Source organism: Trachypithecus francoisi, unplaced genomic scaffold (assembly GCF_009764315.1).
Source record: "Trachypithecus francoisi isolate TF-2019V2 unplaced genomic scaffold, Tfra_2.0 Contig00269, whole genome shotgun sequence".
NCBI classification, from domain to species: Eukaryota; Metazoa; Chordata; class Mammalia; order Primates; family Cercopithecidae; genus Trachypithecus; species Trachypithecus francoisi.
This window is the reverse complement of record NW_022680535.1, coordinates 24078-44934: the sequence shown is the minus strand read 5'-3', so window position 1 is coordinate 44934 and position 20857 is coordinate 24078. Positions and strand designations below refer to the sequence as shown.

At 38.7% G+C, this 20857-nt stretch overlaps 1 protein-coding gene and 1 non-coding gene across 2 annotated transcripts; both read left to right on the top strand.

The window, feature by feature from the left end:
• Positions 1–7191: 7191 nt before the first annotated feature.
• Positions 7192–9553, top strand: LOC117082985 (52 kDa repressor of the inhibitor of the protein kinase-like). The gene is given in 4 exon segments (XM_033210091.1): positions 7192–8099; positions 8102–8542; positions 8545–9234; positions 9237–9553. Coding segments are annotated over 4 exon segments (2274 nt in total). The 5' UTR covers positions 7192–7225; the 3' UTR covers positions 9506–9553.
• Positions 9554–11053: 1500 nt separating this feature from the next.
• On the top strand, positions 11054–11160 carry LOC117082990. Its single transcript, XR_004436890.1, has one exon. It is a non-coding gene; the product is annotated as a U6 spliceosomal RNA (small nuclear RNA).
• Positions 11161–20857: the final 9697 nt, after the last annotated feature.

Below are 20857 nucleotides of genomic sequence, written 5' to 3'. Positions count from 1 at the left end.
AAGGAGCGCAGCCCATCGCCAGCAACGGATCAAAGCTGGTCAGAGAATGACTTTGACGAGATGAGAGAAGAAGGCTTCAGTCCATCAAACCTCTCAGAGCTAAAGGAGGAATTACGTACCCAGCGCAAAGAAACTAAAAATCTTGAAAAAAAAGTGGAAGAATTGACAGCTAGACTAATTAATGCAGAGAAGATCATAAACGAAATGACAGAGATGAAAACCATGACACGAGAAATACGTGACAAATGCACAAGCTTCAGTAACCGACTCGATCAACTGGAAGAAAGAGTATCAGCGATTGAGGATCAAATGAATGAAATGAAGCGAGAAGAGAAACCAAAAGAAAAAAGAAGAAAAAAAGAATGAACAAAGCCTGCAAGAAGTATGGGATTATGTAAAAAGACCAAATCTACGTCTGATTGGGGTGCCTGAAAGTGAGGGGGAAAATGGAACCAAGTTGGAAAACACTCTTCAGGATATCATCCAGGAGAACTTCCCCAACCTAGTAGGGCAGGCCAACATTCAAATTCAGGAAATACAGAGAACGCCACAAAGATACTCCTCCAGAAGAGCAACTCCAAGACACATAATTGCCAGATTCACCAAAGTTGAAATGAAGGAAAAAATCTTAAGGGCAGCCAGAGAGAAAGGTCGGGTTACCCACAAAGGGAAGCCCATCAGACTAACAGCAGACCTCTCGGCAGAAACTCTACAAGCCAGAAGAGAGTGGGGGCCAATATTCAACATTCTTAAAGAAAAGAATTTTCAACCAGAATTTCATATCCAGCCAAACTAAGTTCATCAGTGAAGGAGAAATAAAATCCTTTACAGATAAGCAAATGCTTAGAGATTTTGTCACCACCAGGCCTGCCTTACAAGAGACCCTGAAGGAAGCCCTAAACATGGAAAGGAACAACCGGTACCAGCCATTGCAAAAACATGCCAAAATGTAAAGACCATCGAGGCTAGGAAGAAACTGCATCAACTAACGAGCAAAATAACCAGTTAATATCATAATGACAGGATCAAGTTCACACATAACAATATTAACCTTAAATGTCAATGGACTAAATGCTCCAATTAAAAGACACAGACTGGCAAACTGGATAAAGAGTCAAGACCCATCAGTCTGCTGTATTCAGGAGACCCATCTCACATGCAGAGACATACATAGGCTCAAAATAAAGGGATGGAGGAAGATCTACCAAGCAAATGGAGAACAAAAAAAAAGCAGGGGTTGCAATCCTAGTCTCTGATAAAACAGACTTTAAACCATCAAAGATCAAAAGAGACAAAGAAGGCCATTACATAATGGTAAAGGGATCAATTCAACAGGAAGAGCTAACTCTCCTAATATATATGCACCCAATACAGGAGCACCCAGATTCATAAAGCAAGTCCTTAGAGACTACAAAGAGACTTAGACTCCCATACAATAATAATGGGAGACTTCAACACTCCACTGTCAACATTAGACAGATCAACGAGACAGAAAGTTAACAAGGATATCCAGGAATTGAACTCATCTCTGCACCAAGCGGACCTAATAGACATCTATAGAACTCTCCACCCCAAATCAACAGAATATACATTCTTCTCAGCACCACATCGCACTTATTCCAAAATTGACCACATAATTGGAAGTAAAGCACTCCTCAGCAAATGTAAAAGAACAGAAATTATAACAAACTGTCTCTCAGACCACAGTGCAATCAAACTAGAACTCAGGACTAAGAAACTCAATCAAAACCGCTCAACTACATGGAAACTGAACAACCTGCTCCTGAATGACTACTGGGTACATAACGAAATGAAAGCAGAAATAAAGATGTTCTTTGAAACCAATGAGAACAAAGATACAACATACCAGAATCTCTGGGACACATTTAAAGCAGTGTGTAGAGGGAAATTTATAGCACTAAATGCCCACAAGAGAAAGCAGGAGAGATCTAAAATTGACACTCTAACATCACAATTAAAAGAACTAGAGAGGCAAGAGCAAACACATTCAAAAGCTAGCAGAAGGCAAGAAATAACTAAGATCAGAGCAGAACTGAAGGAGATAGAGACACAAAAACCCTCCAAAAAATCAATGAATCCAGGAGTTGGTTTTTTGAAAAGATCAACAAAATTGACAGACCGCTAGCAAGACTAATAAAGAAGAAAAGAGAGAGGAATCAAATAGACGCAATAAAAAATGATAAGGGGATATCACCACCGACCCCACAGAAATACAAACAACCATCAGAGAATACTATAAATGCCTCTACGCAAATCAACTAGAAAATCTAGAAGAAATGGATAATTTCCTGGACACTTACACTCTCCCAAGACTAAACCAGGAAGAAGTTGAATCCCTGAATAGACCAATAGCAGGCTCTGAAATTGAGGCAACAATTAATAGCCTACCCACCAAAAAAAGTCCAGGACCAGATGGATTCACAGCTGAATTCTACCAGAGGTACAAGGAGGAGCTGGTACCATTCCTTCTGAAACTATTTCAATCAATAGAAAAAGAGGGAATCCTCCCTAACTCTTTTTATGAGGCCAACATCATCCTGATACCAAAGCCTGGCAGAGACACAACAAAAAAAGAGAATTTTAGACCAATATCCCTGATGAACATCGATGCAAAAATTCTCAATAAAATACTGGCAAACCGGATTCAGCAGCACATCAAAAAGCTTATCCACCATGATCAAGTGGGCTTCATCCCTGGGATGCAAGGCTGGTTCAACATTCGCAAATCAATAAACGTAATCCAGCATATAACAGAACCAAAGACAAGAACCACATGATTATCTCAATAGATGCAGAAAAGGCTTTTGACAAAATTCAACAGCCCTTATGCTAAAAACGCTCAATAAATTCGGTATTGATGGAACGTACCTCAAAATAATAAGAGCTATTTATGACAAACCCACAGCTAATATCATACTGAATGGGCAAAAACTGGAAAAATTCCCTTTGAAAACTGGCACAAGACAGGGATGCCCTCTCTCACCACTCCTATTCAACATAGTGTTGGAAGTTCTGGCTAGGGCAATCAGGCAAGAGAAAGAAATCAAGGGTATCCAGTTAGGAAAAGAAGAAGTCAAATTGTCCCTGTTTGCAGATGACATGATTGTATATTTAGAAAAACCCATTGTCTCAGCCCAAAATCTCCTTAAGCTGATAAGCAACTTCAGCAAAGTCTCAGGATACAAAATTAATGTGCAAAAATCACAAGCATTCTTATACACCAGTAACAGACAAGCAGAGAGCCAAATCAGGAATGAACTTCCATTCACAATTGCTTCAAAGAGAATAAAATACCTAGGAATCCAGCTTACAAGGATGTAAAGGACCTCTTCAAGGAGAACTACAAACCACTGCTCAGTGAAATCAAAGAGGACACAAACAAATGGAAGAACATACCATGCTCATGGATAGGAAGAATCAATATCGTGAAAATGGCCATACTGCCCAAGGTGATTTATAGATTCAATGCCATCCCCATCAAGCTACCAATGACTTTCTTCACAGAATTGGAAAAAACGGCTTTAAAGTTCATATGGAACCAAAAAAGAGCCCGCATTGCCAAGACAATCCTAAGTCAAAAGGACAAAGCTGGAGGCGTCACGCTACCTGACTTCAAACTATACTACAAGGCTACAGTAACCAAAACAGCATGGTACTGGTACCACAACAGAGATATAGACCAATGGAACAGAACAGAGTCCTCAGAAATAATACCACACATCTACAGCCATCTGATCTTTGACAACCTGAGAGAAACAAGAAATGGGGAAAGGATTCCTATTTAATAAATGGTGCTGGGAAAATTGGCTAGCCATAAGTAGAAAGCTGAAACTGGATCCTTCCTTACCCCTTATACGAAGATTAATTCAAGATGGATTAGAGACTTAAATGTTAGACCTAATACCATAAAAACCCTAGAAGAAAATCTAGGTAGTACCATTCAGGACATAGGCATGGGCAAGGACTTCATGTCTAAAACACCAAAAGCAACGGCAGCAAAAGCCAAAATTGACAATGGGATCTAATTAAACTAAAGAGCTTTTGCACAGCAAAAGAAACTACCATCAGAGTGAACAGGCAACCTACAGAATGGGAGAAAATTTTTGCAACCTACTCATCTGACAAAGGGCTAATATCCAGAATCTACAAAGAACTCAAACAAATATACAAGAAAAAACAAACCCCATCAAAAAGTGGGGAAAGGATATGAACAGACATTTCTCAAAAGAAGACATCATACAGCCAACAGACACATGAAAAAATGCTCATCATCACTCGCCATCAGAGAAATGCAAATCAAAACCACAATGAGATACCATCTCACACCAGTTAGAATGGCAATCATTAAGAAGTCAGGAAACAACAGGTGTTGGAGAGGATGTGGAGAAATAGGAACACTTTTACACTGTTGGTGGGATTGTAAACTAGTTCAACCATTATGGAAAACAGTATGGCGATTCCTCAAGGATCTAGAACTAGATGTACCATATGACCCAGCCATCCCACTACTGGGTATATACCCAAAGGATTATAAATTACTCTACTACAAAGACACATGCACACGTATGTTTATTGCGGCACTATTCACAATAGCAAAGACTTGGAATCAACCCAAATGTCCATCTGTGACAGACTGGATTAAGAAAATGTGGCACATATACACCATGGAATACTATGCAGCCATCAAAAAGGATGAGTTTGGTCCTTGTAGGGACATGGATGCAGCTGGAAACCATCATTCTTAGCAAACTATCACAAGAGAGAAAACCAAACACCGCATGTTCTCACTCATAGGTGGGAACTGAACAATGAGATCACTTGGACTCGGGAAGGGGAACATCACACACTGGGGCCTATCATGGGGAGGGGGGAGGAGGGAGGGATTGCATTGGGGAGTTATACATGATATAAACGTCATGCACATGTACCCTAGAACTTAAGTATAAAAAAAAAAAAAAAAAAAAAAAATTAAAACAAAAAAAAAAAAGAAAAAATAATAAAAGGAATTAAAGAAAACCTATGAGAAATACAGGTTTTTGGAATAGACAGAATCAGATCTCAGTGGTGCCCCAAAGACATGGGAAGGCTGGCGCGGTGGCTCAGCCTTGTAGACCCAGAAACTTTGGGATGCCGAGACGGTCGGATCACGAGGTCAGGAGAGATCGAGACCATCCTGGCGAACACGGTGAAACCCCATCCTACTAAAAAAATACAAAAAAACTAGCGGGCGAGGTGCGCGGCGCCGTAGTACCAGCTACTCGGGAGGCTGAGGCAGGAGAATGGGTAAACCAGGAGGCCGAGCTGGCAGTGAGCTGAGATCCAGCCACTGCACTCCAGCCTGGGCGACAGAGCGAGACTCCGTCTCAAAAAAAAAAAAAACAAAAAAAAAAAAAAAAAAAAAAAAAAGACTAGGGAAATGGATCCAACTTGGAAAATCCATTTCAGGACATCATGCATGAGAACTTTCCCAGCCTAGCTAGAAAGGCCAACATTCCAATTCAGGAAATGCGGAGAACCACAGAAGATACTTCACAAGATTACTCATGAGGCACAATTATCAGATTCTCCAAGGTTGAAATTAAAGAAAAAATGTTAAAGGCAGCTACAGAAAAAACCAAGGTCACCTACAAAAGGAAACTCATCAGACTAACAGCAGACGTCTAAGCAGAAACTCTAAAAGCCAGAACAGATTGAGGGCCAATATTCAACATTCCTAAAAAAAAAGAAATTCCAACCCAGAATTTTCTATTCAGTCCAAAGAAGCTTCACAAACAAAGGAGAATTAAATCCTTTTCAGACAAGCAAATGCTGAGGGAATTCATTACCATTAGATCTGCCTTACAAAGGCCTAAATATAGCAAAGAAAGTCCATTATCAGCCACTACAAAAACACAGTGAAGCACAGAGACTGGAGACACTATAAAGCAACCACATCAACAAATCTGCAAAATAACCAGCTAACATAATGACCGGATCAAATTTACAAATATCAATACTAGGGCATGGTGGCTTATGCCTGTAATCCCAGCACTTTGGGAGGCCAAGGCAGGTGGATCACTTGAGGCCAGGAGTTTGAGACCAGCCTGGACAACATGGTGAAACCCCATTCTACTAAAAGTACAAAACTTAGCTGGGTGTGTTGGCAAACGCCTGTGGTCCCAGCTACTCAGGAGGCTGAGGCACGAGAATCACTTGAAGCTGGGAGACAGAGACAGTAGTGAACGGAGATCACACTACTGCCCTCCAAACAGGGCGATAGAGCAATACTCTGTCTCAAAAAAAAAAAAAAAAAAAAAAAAAAAGTGATGTGCAAACACTAACCTTGAATGTAAGTGGGCTAAATGCCCCAATTAAAAGACACAGACTGGAAAGCTGAATAAAGAATCAAGATCCATTTGCATGCTGTCTTCAAGAGACTCATCTCACACGCAATGATGCACATATGCTCAAAATAAAGGAACGGAGAAAAATATATCAAGCAAATGGAAAACAGAAAAAAGCAGGTGTTGTGATCCTAAATTCTGACAAAACAGATTTTAAATAAAAAAGGATCAGAAAAGACAAACAAGGGCATTTCATAATGGTAAAGAGTTCAATTCAACAAGAAGAGCTAACTATCATAAATGTATATGCACCCAACACAGGAGCACCCAAATTCACAAAGCAAGTTCTTAGGACCTTCAAAGAGACTTCGACTCCCATGCAATAATAGTGGGAAATTTTAATACCACTCTGACAATATTAAACGTATCACCAAGACAGAAAATTGACAAAGCTATTCAGGAGCTGAACTCTGCACTGGATCAAATGGACGTGATAGACATCTACAGAACTCTCCACTGCAAAATGACAGAATATACATTTTTTTCTCATGGCCATATGAAACATACTTTAAAAGTGATCACAGAATTGGAAGTAAAACACTCATCAGCAAATGCAAAAGAACGGAAATGAGAACAGTCTCTCAGACCACAAAATCAAGACTAAGAAATTCACTCAAAACCATACAATTACATGGAAATTAAATAACCTGTTCCTGAATGACTTTGGGGTAAATAAAGAAATGAAGACAAAAATTAAGAAGTTCTTTGAGCCTGCCGAGCCAGCCGGCCGGCCTGGCTCCCCTCCTTGGCCCCCATGGGCGGGTGGACTGCCCTGAGGAGGCGGGGAGGGGAGGGCTGGGCCGGCCGGCTGGCAGGCTACGATGCCAAACTTCTGTGCTGCCCCCAACTGCACGTGGAAGAGCACGCAGTCCGACTTGGCCTTCTTCAGGTTCACGCGGGACCCGGCCAGATGCCAGAAGTGGGTGGAGAACTGTAGGAGAGCAGACTTAGAAGATAAAACACCTGATCAGCTAAATAAACATTATCGATTATGTGCCAAACATTTTGAGACCTCTATGATCTGTAGAACTAGTCCTTATAGGACAGTTCTTTGAGATAATGCAATACCAACAATATTTGATCTTACCAGTCATTTGAACAACCCACATAGTAGACACAGAAAACGAATAAAAGAACTGAGTAGAGACGAAGTCAGGACACTGAAACAGAAAAAAATTGATGAAACTTCTGAGCAGGAACAAAAACATAAAGAAACCAACAATAGCAATGCTCAGAACCCCAGTGAAGAAGAGGGTGAAGAGCAAGATGAGGACATTTTACCTCTAACCCTTGAAGAGAAGGAAAACAAAGAATACCTAAAATCTCTATTCGAAATATTGATTCTGATGGGAAAGCAAAACATACCTCTGGATGGACATGAGGTTGATGAAATCCCAGCAGGTCTCTTTACTTCAGATAACTTTCAGGCACTGCTAGAGTGTAGGATAAATTCTGGTGAAGAGGTTCTGAGAAAGCCGTTTGAGCCAACAGCAGTTAACACGTTGTTTTGTTCGAAAACACAGCAGAGGCAGATGCTAGAGATCTGTGAGAGCTGTATTCGAGAAGAAACTCTCAGGGAAGTGAGAGACTCACACTTCTTTTCCATTATCACTGATGATGTAGTGGACATAGCAGGGGAAGAGCACCTACCTATGTTGGTTAGGTTTGTTGATGAATCTCATAACCTAAGAGAGGAATTATAGGCTTCCTGCCTTATGAAGCTGATGCAGAAATTTTGGCTGTGAAATTTCACACTATGATAACTGAGAAGTGGGGATTAAATATGGAGTATTGTCGTGGCCAGGCTTACATTGTGTCTAGTGGATTTTCTTCCAAAATGAAAGTTGTTGCTTCTAGACTTTTAGAGAAATATCCCCAAGCTATCTACACACTCTGCTCTTCCTGTGCCTTAAATACGTGGTTGGCAAAATCAGTACCTGTTATGGGAGTATCTGTTGCGTTAGGAATAATTGAGGAAGATTGTTCTTTTTTCCATCGATCACCACAACTGCTTTTAAAACTTGACAATGTAATTTCTGTTCTTTTTCAGAACAGTAAAGAAAGGGGTAAAGAACTGAAGGAAATCTGCCATTCTCAGTGGACAGGCAAGCATGATGCTTTCAAAATTTTAGTGGAACTCCTGCACTTGTTTTATGTTTAGATGGTATAAATAGTGACACAAATATTAGATGGAATAACTGTATAGCTGGCCGAGCATTTGTACTCTGCAGTGCAGTAACAGATGTTGATTTCATTGTTACTATTGTTGCTCTTAAAAATGTCCTATCTTTTACAAGAGCCTTTGGGAAAAATCTCCAGGGGCAAACTTCTGATGTCTTCTTTGCAGCTGGTAGCTTGACTGCAGTACTGCATTCACTCAATGAAGTGATGGAAAATATTGAAGTTTATCATGAATTTTGGTTTGAGGAAGCCACAAATTTGGCAACCAAACTTGATATTGAAATGAAACTCCCTGGGAAATTCTGCAGAGCTCATCAGGGTAACTTGGAATCTCAGCTAACCTCTGAGAGTTACTATAAAGAAACCCTAAGTGTCCCAACAGTGGAGCACATTATTCAGGAACTTAAAGGTATATTCTCAGAACAGCACCTCAAAGCTCTTAAATGCTTGTCTCTGGTACCCTCAGTCATGGGACAACTCAAATTCAATACGTCGGAGGAACACCATGCTGACATGGGTAGAAGTGACTTACCCAATACTGACACGCTCTCAGCCGAGCCTCATTGTTGTAGAATCAAATGGAAACACAGGGGGAAAGATATAGAACTTCCATCCACCATCTATGAAGCCCTCCACCTGCCTGACATCAAGTTTTTCCTAATGTGTATGCGTTGCTGAAGGTCCTGTGTATTCTTCCTGTGATGAAGGTTGAGAATGAGCAGTATGAAAATGGACGAAAGCATCTTAAAGCATATTTGAGGAACACTTTGACAGACCAAAGGTCAAGTAACTTGGCTTTGCTTAACATAAGTTTTGATATAAAACATGACCTGGATTTAATGGTGGACACATATATTAAACTCTATACAAGTAAGTCAGAGCTTCCTACAGATAATTCTGAAACTGTGGAAAATACCTAAGGGACTTTTAAAAACAGGCTTTCTTATATTTGATATTTGGAAGAAAAGCCGTAAGGTGTATGTAGGCCGCTTAATCACTAAATATCTTTGCCTATAGGACTCCATTGAATACATTAGCCATTAGTAATCTACCTGTTTAAATGGCCCCTGTTTTTGAACTCTCATGCTTTGAAGACCTACCTGTCCTTCCAGAAGAGAAAATTGAAAGTGCCATGTTTCCTTCTGCGTGATCTTTGTTGACGGCACTCTAGAATTGTTTTAGTTAAGTCATTTTAGACAACATTTATTATCACTGTGGATCTCCACTTGTTGGGTGCTATGAATTCTTTGAAGAAATATATTTTGGAGAGATGTGGGAGGAAGGAATACATTTTATAAAATGGTATAGAGAAGCCCACAATTGATCTTTGACTAATAGGAGTTTTAAGTGTGCTAAAAATCTATACTGGACCGTTACAAGAAATTACTGGAGAAAAGCTTGCGAGCTCGCCAAACAAGGATTTCAGTGTAGATTTTGTCTTTCTCGAACTTAAAGGAACAAATGACAAAATTTGAATGGAAAGGCCTGCTGTTGTTCCACATCTCATTGTTGCTGTTTACATTCCTTTCTAGAGCCTACATCTTCCTAAGTTTTTTAGCAGGTATATGTTGAACACTTCTGTTTCATGGTTGAGACAGAATCAGAGGCCATGGATACTGACAATTGATTTGTCTGGTTTTTTCTGTCTTTTTCCATGACTCTTATCTACTGCCTCATCTTGATTTATAAGCAAAACCTGGAAAACCTACAAAAATAAGAGTTGCGGTTTATGTAGAAAAATATGGAAAATATTGCTGTTATTTTTGGTGAAGAAAATCAATTTTGTATAGTTTATTTCAATCTAAATAAAATGTGAATTTTGTTTAAAGCTTAGGCACATTATTTTTGGTGGGGTCAAAACATTCTTGTGTAAATTCTCTTAAAAAACATTTGATAAACTGCTTCACAATTCAAAAAAAAAAAAAAAAGAAGAAGTTCTTTGAGACTGGTTTGGCCATGTCCCCACCCAAATCTCAAATTATTGTTCTCATAATTCCCCCATGTTGTGGGAGGTACCTGGTGGGAGGTAATTGAATCATGAGGGTGGGTCTCTCCCATGATGTTCTCATGATAGTGAATAAGTCTTATGTGATCTGATGCTTTTATAAAGGGAAGTTCCCCTGCACATGTTCCCTCTTGCCTGATGCCACGTAAGATGTAACTTTGATCCTAATTTGCCTTCTGTCATGATTGTGAAGCATTCCCAGCCATGTGAAACTGTGAGTCAATAAACCTCTTTTCTTTATAAATTACCCAGTCTCAGGTACGTCTTTATTAGCAGCATGAGAAGAGACTAATAAAGAAATTAAAGAGAATAAATATAACATACCAGAATCTCTGGGACACAGCAATGGCAGTGGTAAAAGGGAAATTTATAGCACTACATGCACAGAGCAAAAAGTTAGAAAAATCTCAAGTTAACAACCTAACATCCACAACCAAAAAACTAGAGAACAAGAAGAAAAACAGTGCTCGCTTCAGCAGCACATATACTAAAATTGGAACGATACAGAGAAGATTAGCATGGCCCCTGTGCAAGTATGACACGCAAATTCGTGAAGCGTTCCATATTTTTGAGAACGGACAGACTGCCTGCTCAAGTGGGTCCCTGACCCCTGAGTAGCCTAACTGGGAGACATCCCCCGCTAGGGGCAGTCTGGCACCCCACACCTCACAGGGTGGAGTACACCCACGAGAGGAAGTTTCCAAAGTAAGAATCAGACAGGTACACTCGTTGTTCAGCAATATTCTATCTTCTGCAACCTCTGCTGCTGATACCCAGGCAAACAGGGTCTGGAGTGGACCTCAAGCAATCTCCAACAGACCTATAGCTGAGGGTCCTGACTATCAGAAGGAAAACTATCAAACAGGAAGGACACTTATACCAAAACCCCATCAGTACGTCACCATCATCAAAGACCAGAGACAGATAAAACCACAAAGATGGGGAAAAAGCAGGGCAGAAAAGCTGGAAATTCAAAAAATAAGAGTGCATCTCCCCCTACAAAGGAGCACAGCCCATCGCCACCAATGGATCAAAGCTGGTGAGAGAATGACTTTGACAAGATGAGAGAAGAAGGCTTCAGTCCATCAAACCTCTCAGAGCTAAAGGAGGAATTACGTACCCAACGCAAAGAAACTAAAAATCTTGAAAAAAGAGTGGAAGAATTGACAGCTAGACTAATTAATGCAGAGAAGGTCATAAACGAAATGACAGAGATGAAAACCATGACACGAGAAATACATGACAAATGCACAAGCTTCAGTAACCGACTCAATCAACTGGAAGAAAGACTATCAGCGATTGAGGATCAAATGAATGAAATGAAGCGAGAAGAGAAACCAAAAGAAAAAAGAAGAGAAAGAAATGAACGAAGCCTGCAAGAAGTACGGGATGATGTAAAAAGACCAAATCTACGTCTGATTGGGGTGCCTGAAAGTGAGGGGGAAAATGGAACCAAGTTGGAAAACACTCTTCAGGATATCATCCAGGAGAACTTCCCCAACCTAGTAGGGCAGGCCAACATTCAAATTCAGGAAGTACAGAGAACGCCACAAAGATACTCCTCCAGAAGAGCAACTCCAAGACACATAATTGCCAGATTCACCAAAGTTGAAATGAAGGAAAAAATCTTAAGGGCAGCCAGAGAGAAAGGTCGGGTTACCCACAAAGGGAAGCCCATCAGACTAACAGCAGATCTCTCAGCAGAAACTCTCCAAGCCAGAAGAGAGTAGGGGCCAATATTCAACGTTCTTAAAGAAAATAATTTTCAACCCAGAATTTCATATCCAGCCAAACTAAGTTTCATCAGTGAAGGAGAAATAAAATCCTTTACAGATAAGCAAATGCTTAGAGATTGTGTCACCACCAGGCCTGCCTTACAAGAGACCCTGAAGGAAGCCCTAAACATGGAAAGGAACAACCGTACCAGCCATTGCAAAAACATGCCAAAATGTAAAGACCATCGAGGCTAGGAAGAAACTGCATCAACTAACGAGCAAAATAACCAGTTAATATCATAATGGCAGGATCAAGTTCACACATAACAATATTAACCTTAAATGTAAATGGACTAAATGCTCCAATGAAAAGACACAGACTGGCAACTGGATAAAGAGTCAAGACCCATCAGTCTGCTGTATTCAGGAGACCCATCTCACATGCAGAGACATACATAGGCTCAAAATTATTAATAGCCTACCAACCAAAACAAGTCCAGGACCAGATGGATTCACAGCCGAATTCTACCAGAGGTACAAGGAGGAGCTGGTACCATTCCTTCTGAAACTATTCCAATCTATAGAAAAAGAGGGAATCCTCCCTAACTCATTTTATGAGGCCAACATCATCCTGATACCAAAGCCTGGCAGAGACACAACAAAAAAAGAGAATTTTAGACCAATATCCCTGATGAACATCAATGCAAAAATTCTCAATAAAATACTGGCAAACCGGATTCAGCAGCACATCAAAAAGCTTATCCACCATGATCAAGTGGGCTTCATCCCTGGGATGCAAGGCTGGTTCAACATTCGCAAATCAATAAACGTAATCCAGCATATAAACAGAACCAAAGACAAGAACCACATGATTATCTCAATAGATGCAGAAAAGGCTTTTGACAAAATTCAACAGCCCTTCATGCTAAAAACGCTCAATAAATTCGGTATTGAGGGAACGTACCTCAAAATAATAAGAGCTATTTATGACAAACCCACAGCTAATATCATACTGAATGGGCAAAAACTGGAAAAATTCCCTTTGAAAACTGGCCCAAGACAAGGATGCCCCCTCTCACCACTCCCCTTCAACATAGTGTTGGAAGTTCTGGCTAGGGAAATCAGGCAAGAGAAAGAAATCCAGGGTATCCAGTTAGGAAAAGAAGAAGTCAAATTGTCCCTGTTTGCAGATGACATGATGGTATATTTAGAAAACCCCATTGTCTCAGCCCAGAATCTCCTTAAGCTGATAAGCAGCTTCAGCAAAGTCTCAGGACACAAAATTAATGTGCAAAAATCACAAGCATTCTTATACACCAGTAACAGACAAGCAGAGAGCCAAATCAGGAATGAACTTCCATTCACAATTGCTTCAAAGAGAATAAAATTCCTAGGAATCCAACTTACAAGGGATGTGAAGGACCTCTTCAAGGAGAACTACAAACCACTGCTCAGTGAAATAAAAGAGGACACAAAAAAATGGAAGAACATACCATGCTCATGGATAGGAAGAATCAATATCAGGAAAATGGCCATACTGCCCAAGGTTATTTATAGATTCAATGCCATCCCCATCAAGCTACCAATGAGTTTCTTCACAGAATTGGAAAAAACTGATCTAAAGTTCATATGGAACCAAAAAAGAGCCCACATTGCCAAGACGATCCTAAGTCAAAAGGACAAAGCTGGAGGCGTCATGCTACCTGACTTCAAACTATACTACAAGGCTACAGTAACGAAAACAGCATGGTACTGGTACCAAAACAGAGATATAGACCAATGGAATAGAACAGAGGCCTCAGAAATAATACCACACATCTACAGCCATCTGATCGTTGACAAACCCGAGAGAAAGAAGAAATGGGGAAAGGATTCCCTATTTAAGAAATGGTGCTGGGAAAATTGGCTAGCCATAAGTAGAAAGCTGAAACTGGATCCTTTCCTTACTCCTTATATGAAGATTAATTCAAGATGGATTAGAGACTTACACCGTTGTTGGGATTGTAAACTAGTTCAACCATTATGGAAAACAGTATGACGATTCCTCAAGGATCTAGAACTAGAAATACCATATGACCCAGCCATCCCATTACTGTGTATATACCCACAGGATTATAAATCATACTGTTATAAAGACACATGCACATGTATGTTTATTGCGGCACTATTCACAATAGCACAGACTTGGAATCAACCCAAATGTCCATCAGTGACAGATTGGATTAAGAAAATGTGGCACATATACACCATGGAATACTATGAAGTCATAAAAAAGGATGAGTTTGTGTCCTTTGTAGGGACATGGATGCAGCTGGAAACCATCATTCTCAGCAAACTATCGCAAGAACAGAAAACCAAACACCGGATGTTCTCACTCATAGGTGGGAATTGAACAATGAGATCACTTGGACACGGGAAGGGGAACATCACATACCGGAGCCTATTGTGGGGAGAGGTGAGGGGGAAGGATGGCATTGGGAGTTATACCTGATGTAAATGATGAGTTGATGGGTGCTGACGAGTTGGTGGGTGCAGCACACCAACATGGCACATGTATACATATGTAACAAACCTGCATGTTGTGCACATGTACCCTAGAACTCAAAGTATAATTTAAAAAAAAAAGATCACAGAAAATATTAGATTTAGTTTAATTATGCTTATATTGCCAAAATTATTTTCCCAATAAATGGATTTTTTTCCGTCATGCTCAAAAAAAAAAAAAAAAGAAAAGAAAAGAAAAAGAAAAGAGAAAAACGAAACTATCATCAGAGTGAGCAGGCAACCTACAGAATGGCAGAACATTTTTGCAATCTACCCATCTGACAAAGGTCTAATATGCAGAATGTACAAGGAACTTAAACAAATTTACAAGAGAAAACAGCCCTATCAAAAAGTGGACAAAGAATATGAACAGACACTTATCAAAAGAAGACCTTTATGCTGCCAACTAACATATGAAAAACCGCCATCATTACTGGTCATTAGAGAAATGCAAATCAAAACCACAATGAGATAACATCTCATGCCAGTCAGAATGGTGATCATTAAGAATTCAGGAAAAAACAAATATTAGTGATAATGTGGAGAAACAGGAACATTTTTACACTGTTCGTGGGAGTGTAAATTAGTTTGACAGTTGTGGATACAGTGTGGTGATTCCTCAAGGGTCTGGAACCAGAAATACGATTTGAACCAGCAATCCCATTACTGGGTATATACCTAAAGGATTATAAATCATTCTACCCTAAAAACACATGCACATTTATATTTATTGTTGCACTGTTCACAATAGCAAAGACTTGGAATCAACCCAAATGCCCATCACTGATAGACTGGATAAAGAAAATGTGGTACATATATACCATGGAATACCATGCAGGCATAAAAAAGGATGAGTTTGTGTCCTTTGCAGGGACATGGATGAAGCTGGAAGCCATCATTCTCAGCAAACTAACACAGGAACAGAAAACCAAACACTGCATGTTATCACTCATATATGGGAGTTGAAAAATGACAACCGATGGACACAGCTGCGGGGAACTTCACACACCGGGGTCTATTAGGAGGTAGGGGCAAGGGGAGGGAGAACATTAGGACAAATATCTAATGCATGTGGGGCTTAAAGCCTAGATGATGGGTTGATAGGTGCAGCAAACCACCATGGCACATGTATACCTATGTAATACGCCTGCATGTTCCGCACATGTATCTCAGAAATTTAAGTAAATAAAACACAATAGAGCAGAAACAAGTGATATAGAGATTAAAAAGACAAAAGCAAAGCAACAAAATGAAGAATTGCTTTTTGAAAAGATATTACTAAATCCTTAGCAAAAAAGATGAAAGAATCAAATAAATCAATTGGAAATGGAAAAAGAAACATTACAACTGATGCCACAGAAATAAAAATGATCAGAAGGAAATATTATGAACAACTACATGCAAACATTTTGGACAACCTACAAGAAATGTGTAAATTTCTACAAACATACAACCTACCAAGACTGAATAAAAAGAGAAGCCTAAACAGAACAAAAACAAATTAGATTAAATTAGTACTCAAAAAACTCTCAACAACAACAAGAAAAACCAGGACCAGATGGCCCTAAAAGTGAATTCTACCAAACATTAAAGAAGAATCAATACCAATACATCTTAATCTCTTACAAAAAATAAAAGTGGAAACACTTCCAAACTCCTCTCACATCATCAGAAAGACCTGATTCTGAAGCCAGACCATGACACCCTAGAAAATAAAACTACAGGTAAATAGTTTTGTAAATAAATATGAATGGAAAAAAACTAACAAAATATCAGCAAGCATAATTCAACAGTTTATAAAAATAATCAATCATACACCATAAACAAAGGGAATTTATTCCTGAGATGCAAGGATGGTTCAATGTATACAGATCAATAAATGAGTTATATCACATTAGCAAAATGAAGGATTTAAAAATCACATCTCAATAGATGCCAAAAAAATTTTGACGAAATTCCACCCCCTTTTACGACAAAACCTCTCAACAATTTGGTATAGAAGGAACTTACTTCAATACAATAAAGACCATATATGTAAAGCCCACAGCTAACATCATAATCATTAAGAAAATACATTTTCTTTTAGGATTTGGTACGAGACAAAGAGGCTCACTCTCATCACTTCTTGACTAATAATTTAATAATAAAGTGTTGAATACATAGTAATAGAAATCTAGTCAGAGAAATTAACCAAGAAAAATAAATAAAAGTTATCCAAATTAAAAAGAAAAAAGTAAAATTATTACTATTTGCAGAGGATATGATCTTATATTTAGAAACCCTAGAAACTTTACCAAAAACTGTTAGAACTAAAAAAATTAACACCCAATAAACAAATTTAGTATAGTCGCAGGATACAAAATCAACAAACACAAATGTGTGCTTCTGTACACTAACAAACTATACAAGAAGAAAATTTAGAAAAGTTTCACTTACAGTAGCATCAAAATGATTACTTAATAGGAATAGATTTATTCAAGAAGGTAAACACTTGTTCACTGAATGCTATAAAACACTGATAACAAGCTAAAATAGACATAATTGGAAATATATCTCTTGTTCATAGATTTGAAGAATTGATATTGTTACAATGTCTATGATACTCAAAGTGATACACAGATTTTATTTCCATCAAAATCCCAATGGTATTTGTACAGGAATAGAATAAAGAATTCCAAAATTTATATGCAACCCAAAAGACCCCACGTAACCACAACAATTTTCAGCAGAACAAGTTGGAGGCTTTCAAATATATTACATGCCACGGAAATAAAAACAGTACGACCCTGGCATATAAACAGATATATAGATCAATGAAACAGAATACAGAGACCAGAAATAAACCCATTCATGTACAGTAGTCAGATCTTCAACAAATGTGCCAAGAATATACAATGGGAAAAGAATAGTCTCATCAATAAATTGTGTTGCAAATATCCACATGCACAAGAATAAATTAAACAATATTTTATTTTATATATAAGCATCAACTTAAAATAGGTTAAAGGCATAGATGTAAGACAAGAAACTGCAAAACTCTAGAAGAAAAAGCTTCCTGACACTGACCCTTACAATGATTTCTTAGATATGACACTCAAAAGCACAGGAAACAAGAATAAAAGTAAACAAATGGAATTACATCAAACTGAAAAGCTTCTGTACAGGAAAAGAAATAATCAACAAAATAAAAAAAAGCAAACTTTGGAATGGAGAAAATACTTTAGAACTATTTTCTAATAAGGGTTAATAAATAAAATGTATAAGAAATTCCTAGAACAGCAAAAAACCTTTTTAGAGGATTATATATTTTATTTTATTTCATTTAATTTATAATTATTATTATTTTAATTTCCATAGGTTATTGGGGAACAGGTGATGTTTGCTTACATGAGTAAGTTCTTTAGTGATGACTTGTGAGATTTTGGTGCGCCAATCACCCAAGCAGTATACACTACACCCAATTTGTGGTCTTTTGCTTGTCTGTTTTGTTCTTGCTTTAGTTTTTGAGATGAAATTTTGCTCTTGCTGCCCAGGCTGGAGTGCAATGGCATGATTTCGGCTCACTGCAACCTCCGCCTCCAGGGTTCAGTTATTTGTATTTTTAGTAGAGACAGGGTTTCACCATGTTGGCCAGGCTGGTCTCAAACTCCTGACCTCCACTGATCCACCAACCTTGGCCTCCTGAAATGCCGGGATGACAGGTGTGAGCCACTGCGCCTGGCCACAATTTGTGGTTTATCCCTCGCCCTTTTCCCACCCTTTTGCCCTGAGAACCCCAAAGTCCATTATGTAATTCTTATGCCTTTGCATCCTCATAGCTTAGGTCTCACTTATGAGTGACAATGTATGATGTTCAGCGTTTCATTCCTGAGTTACTTCACTTACACTAATAGTCTCCAGTCTCATCCAGGTCACTGCAAATGCCATTAATTTATTCCTTTTGGGGACTAAGTAATATTCCTTCATATATATGCACCACGGTTTCTTTATCCACTCATTGATTGATGGGCATTTGGGCTGGTTTCACGTTTTTGCAATTATTAATTGTGCTGCTATAAACATGCATGTAGAAGTACCATTTTTTGTATGATGACTTATTTTCCTCTGGGTAGCAATACCAGTAGTGGGATTGCTGAATCAAATGGTAGTTCTACTTTTAGTTCTTTAAGGAATCTCCACACTGTTTTCCATAGTGGCTGTACTAGTTTACATTCCCACCAGCACTGTAAATGTGTTCCCTTTTCACCACATCCATGCCAACATCTGTTTTTTTTTTTATTATAGCCATTCTTGCAGGAGTAAGGTGGTATCACATTGTGGTTTTAATTTGAATTTTCCTGATTATTAGTGATGTTGAGCATTTTTTCATATGCTTGTTGGCCATTTGCATATCTTCTTTTGAGAGATTTATCTATTTATGCTCTTAGCCCGCTTTTTTTTTTTTTTTTTTGAGATGGTGTTTTGCTCTTGTTGCCCAGCTGGAGTGCAATGTTGTGATCTTGGCTTACCACAACCTCTGTCTCCCGGATTCAAGAAATTCTCTGGCCTCAGCCTCCCTAGTAGCTGGGATTACAGGCATGCACTACCATGCCCAGCTAATTTTGCAATTTTAGCAAAGATGGGGTTCTCCATGTTGGTCAGGCTGGTCTTGAACTCCTGACCTCAGGTCTTAATCCACTTTTTGATGTGATTCTTTTTATTTTTTCTTACTAATTTGTTTGAATTTGTTTTAGATTCTGGATATTAGTCCTTTGCCAGATGTATAGATTGTGAAGATTTTCTCCCACTCTGTTGGTTTTCTGTTTACTCTCCTTACCCTTTCTTTTACTGTGCAAAAGCTCTTTAGTTTAATTAAGTCCCAGCTATTTTATTGTTTTTTTTAATTGCATTTGCTTTTGGGTTCTTGGTCATGAAATCCTTGATTAAGCCAATGTCTAGAAGGGTTTTTCCAATGTTATCTTCCAGAATTTTTATAGTTTCAGTTCTTAGATTTAGATCCTTGATCTATCTTGAGTTGATTTTTGTATAAGGAGAGAGATAAGGATCCAGTTTAATTCTCCTACATGTGCTTGCTGATTATCCCGGCACCATTTGTTGAATGGGGTGTCTTTTCCCCACTGTATGTTTTTGTTTGCTTTACCAAAGGTCAGTTGGCTGTAAATATTTGGGTTTATTTCTGGGTTTTCTATTCTGTTCCATGGGTCTATTTGCTTATTTTTGTACCAGCACCATGCTGGTTTAATGACTATGACCTTATAGTATAGTTTGAAATCAGGGAAAGTGATGCCTCCCGATGTGTTCTTTTTGATGAGTTTTGTTTGTCTATGCAGGCTCGTTTTTGGTTCCATGTGAATTTTAGGATTGTTTTTTCTAGTTCTGTGAAGAATGATGCTGGTGTTTTGATGGAAGTTGTGTTGAATTTTTAGATCACTTTTGACATTTTGGTTATTTTCACAACATTGATTCTACTCATCTATGGGCATGAGATGTGTTTCCATTTGTCTGTGTCCTCTATGATTTCTTTCAGCAGGGTTTTGTAGTTTTTTTTTTTGAAGGTATTTCAACTCCTGGTTATGTACATTCGTAAGTATTTTATTTTATTTTTTTTGCAGTTATTATAAAAGGGCTTCAGTTCTTGATTTGATTCTCAGCTTGGTGCTGTTGGTGTATAGAAGAGCTACTGACTTGTGTGCGTTAATTTTGTATCTGAAAACGTTGCTGAATTCTTTTATCCATTCTAGGAGCTTTCTGAAAGAGTCTTTCGGGTTCTCTAGGTAAACAATCATGTCATCAGCAAACAGCAACAGTTTGACTCCCTCTTTACTGATTTGGATGCCCTTTATTTATTTCTCTTGTCTGATTACTCTGAATAGGCCTTCCAGTACTATGTTGAAGATGAGTGGTGAGAGTGGGCATCCTTGTTTTTTTCCAGTTCTCAGACGGAATGCTTTCAACTTCTCCCCATTCAGTATTATGTGGGCTGTGGGTTCATCATAGATAATTATATT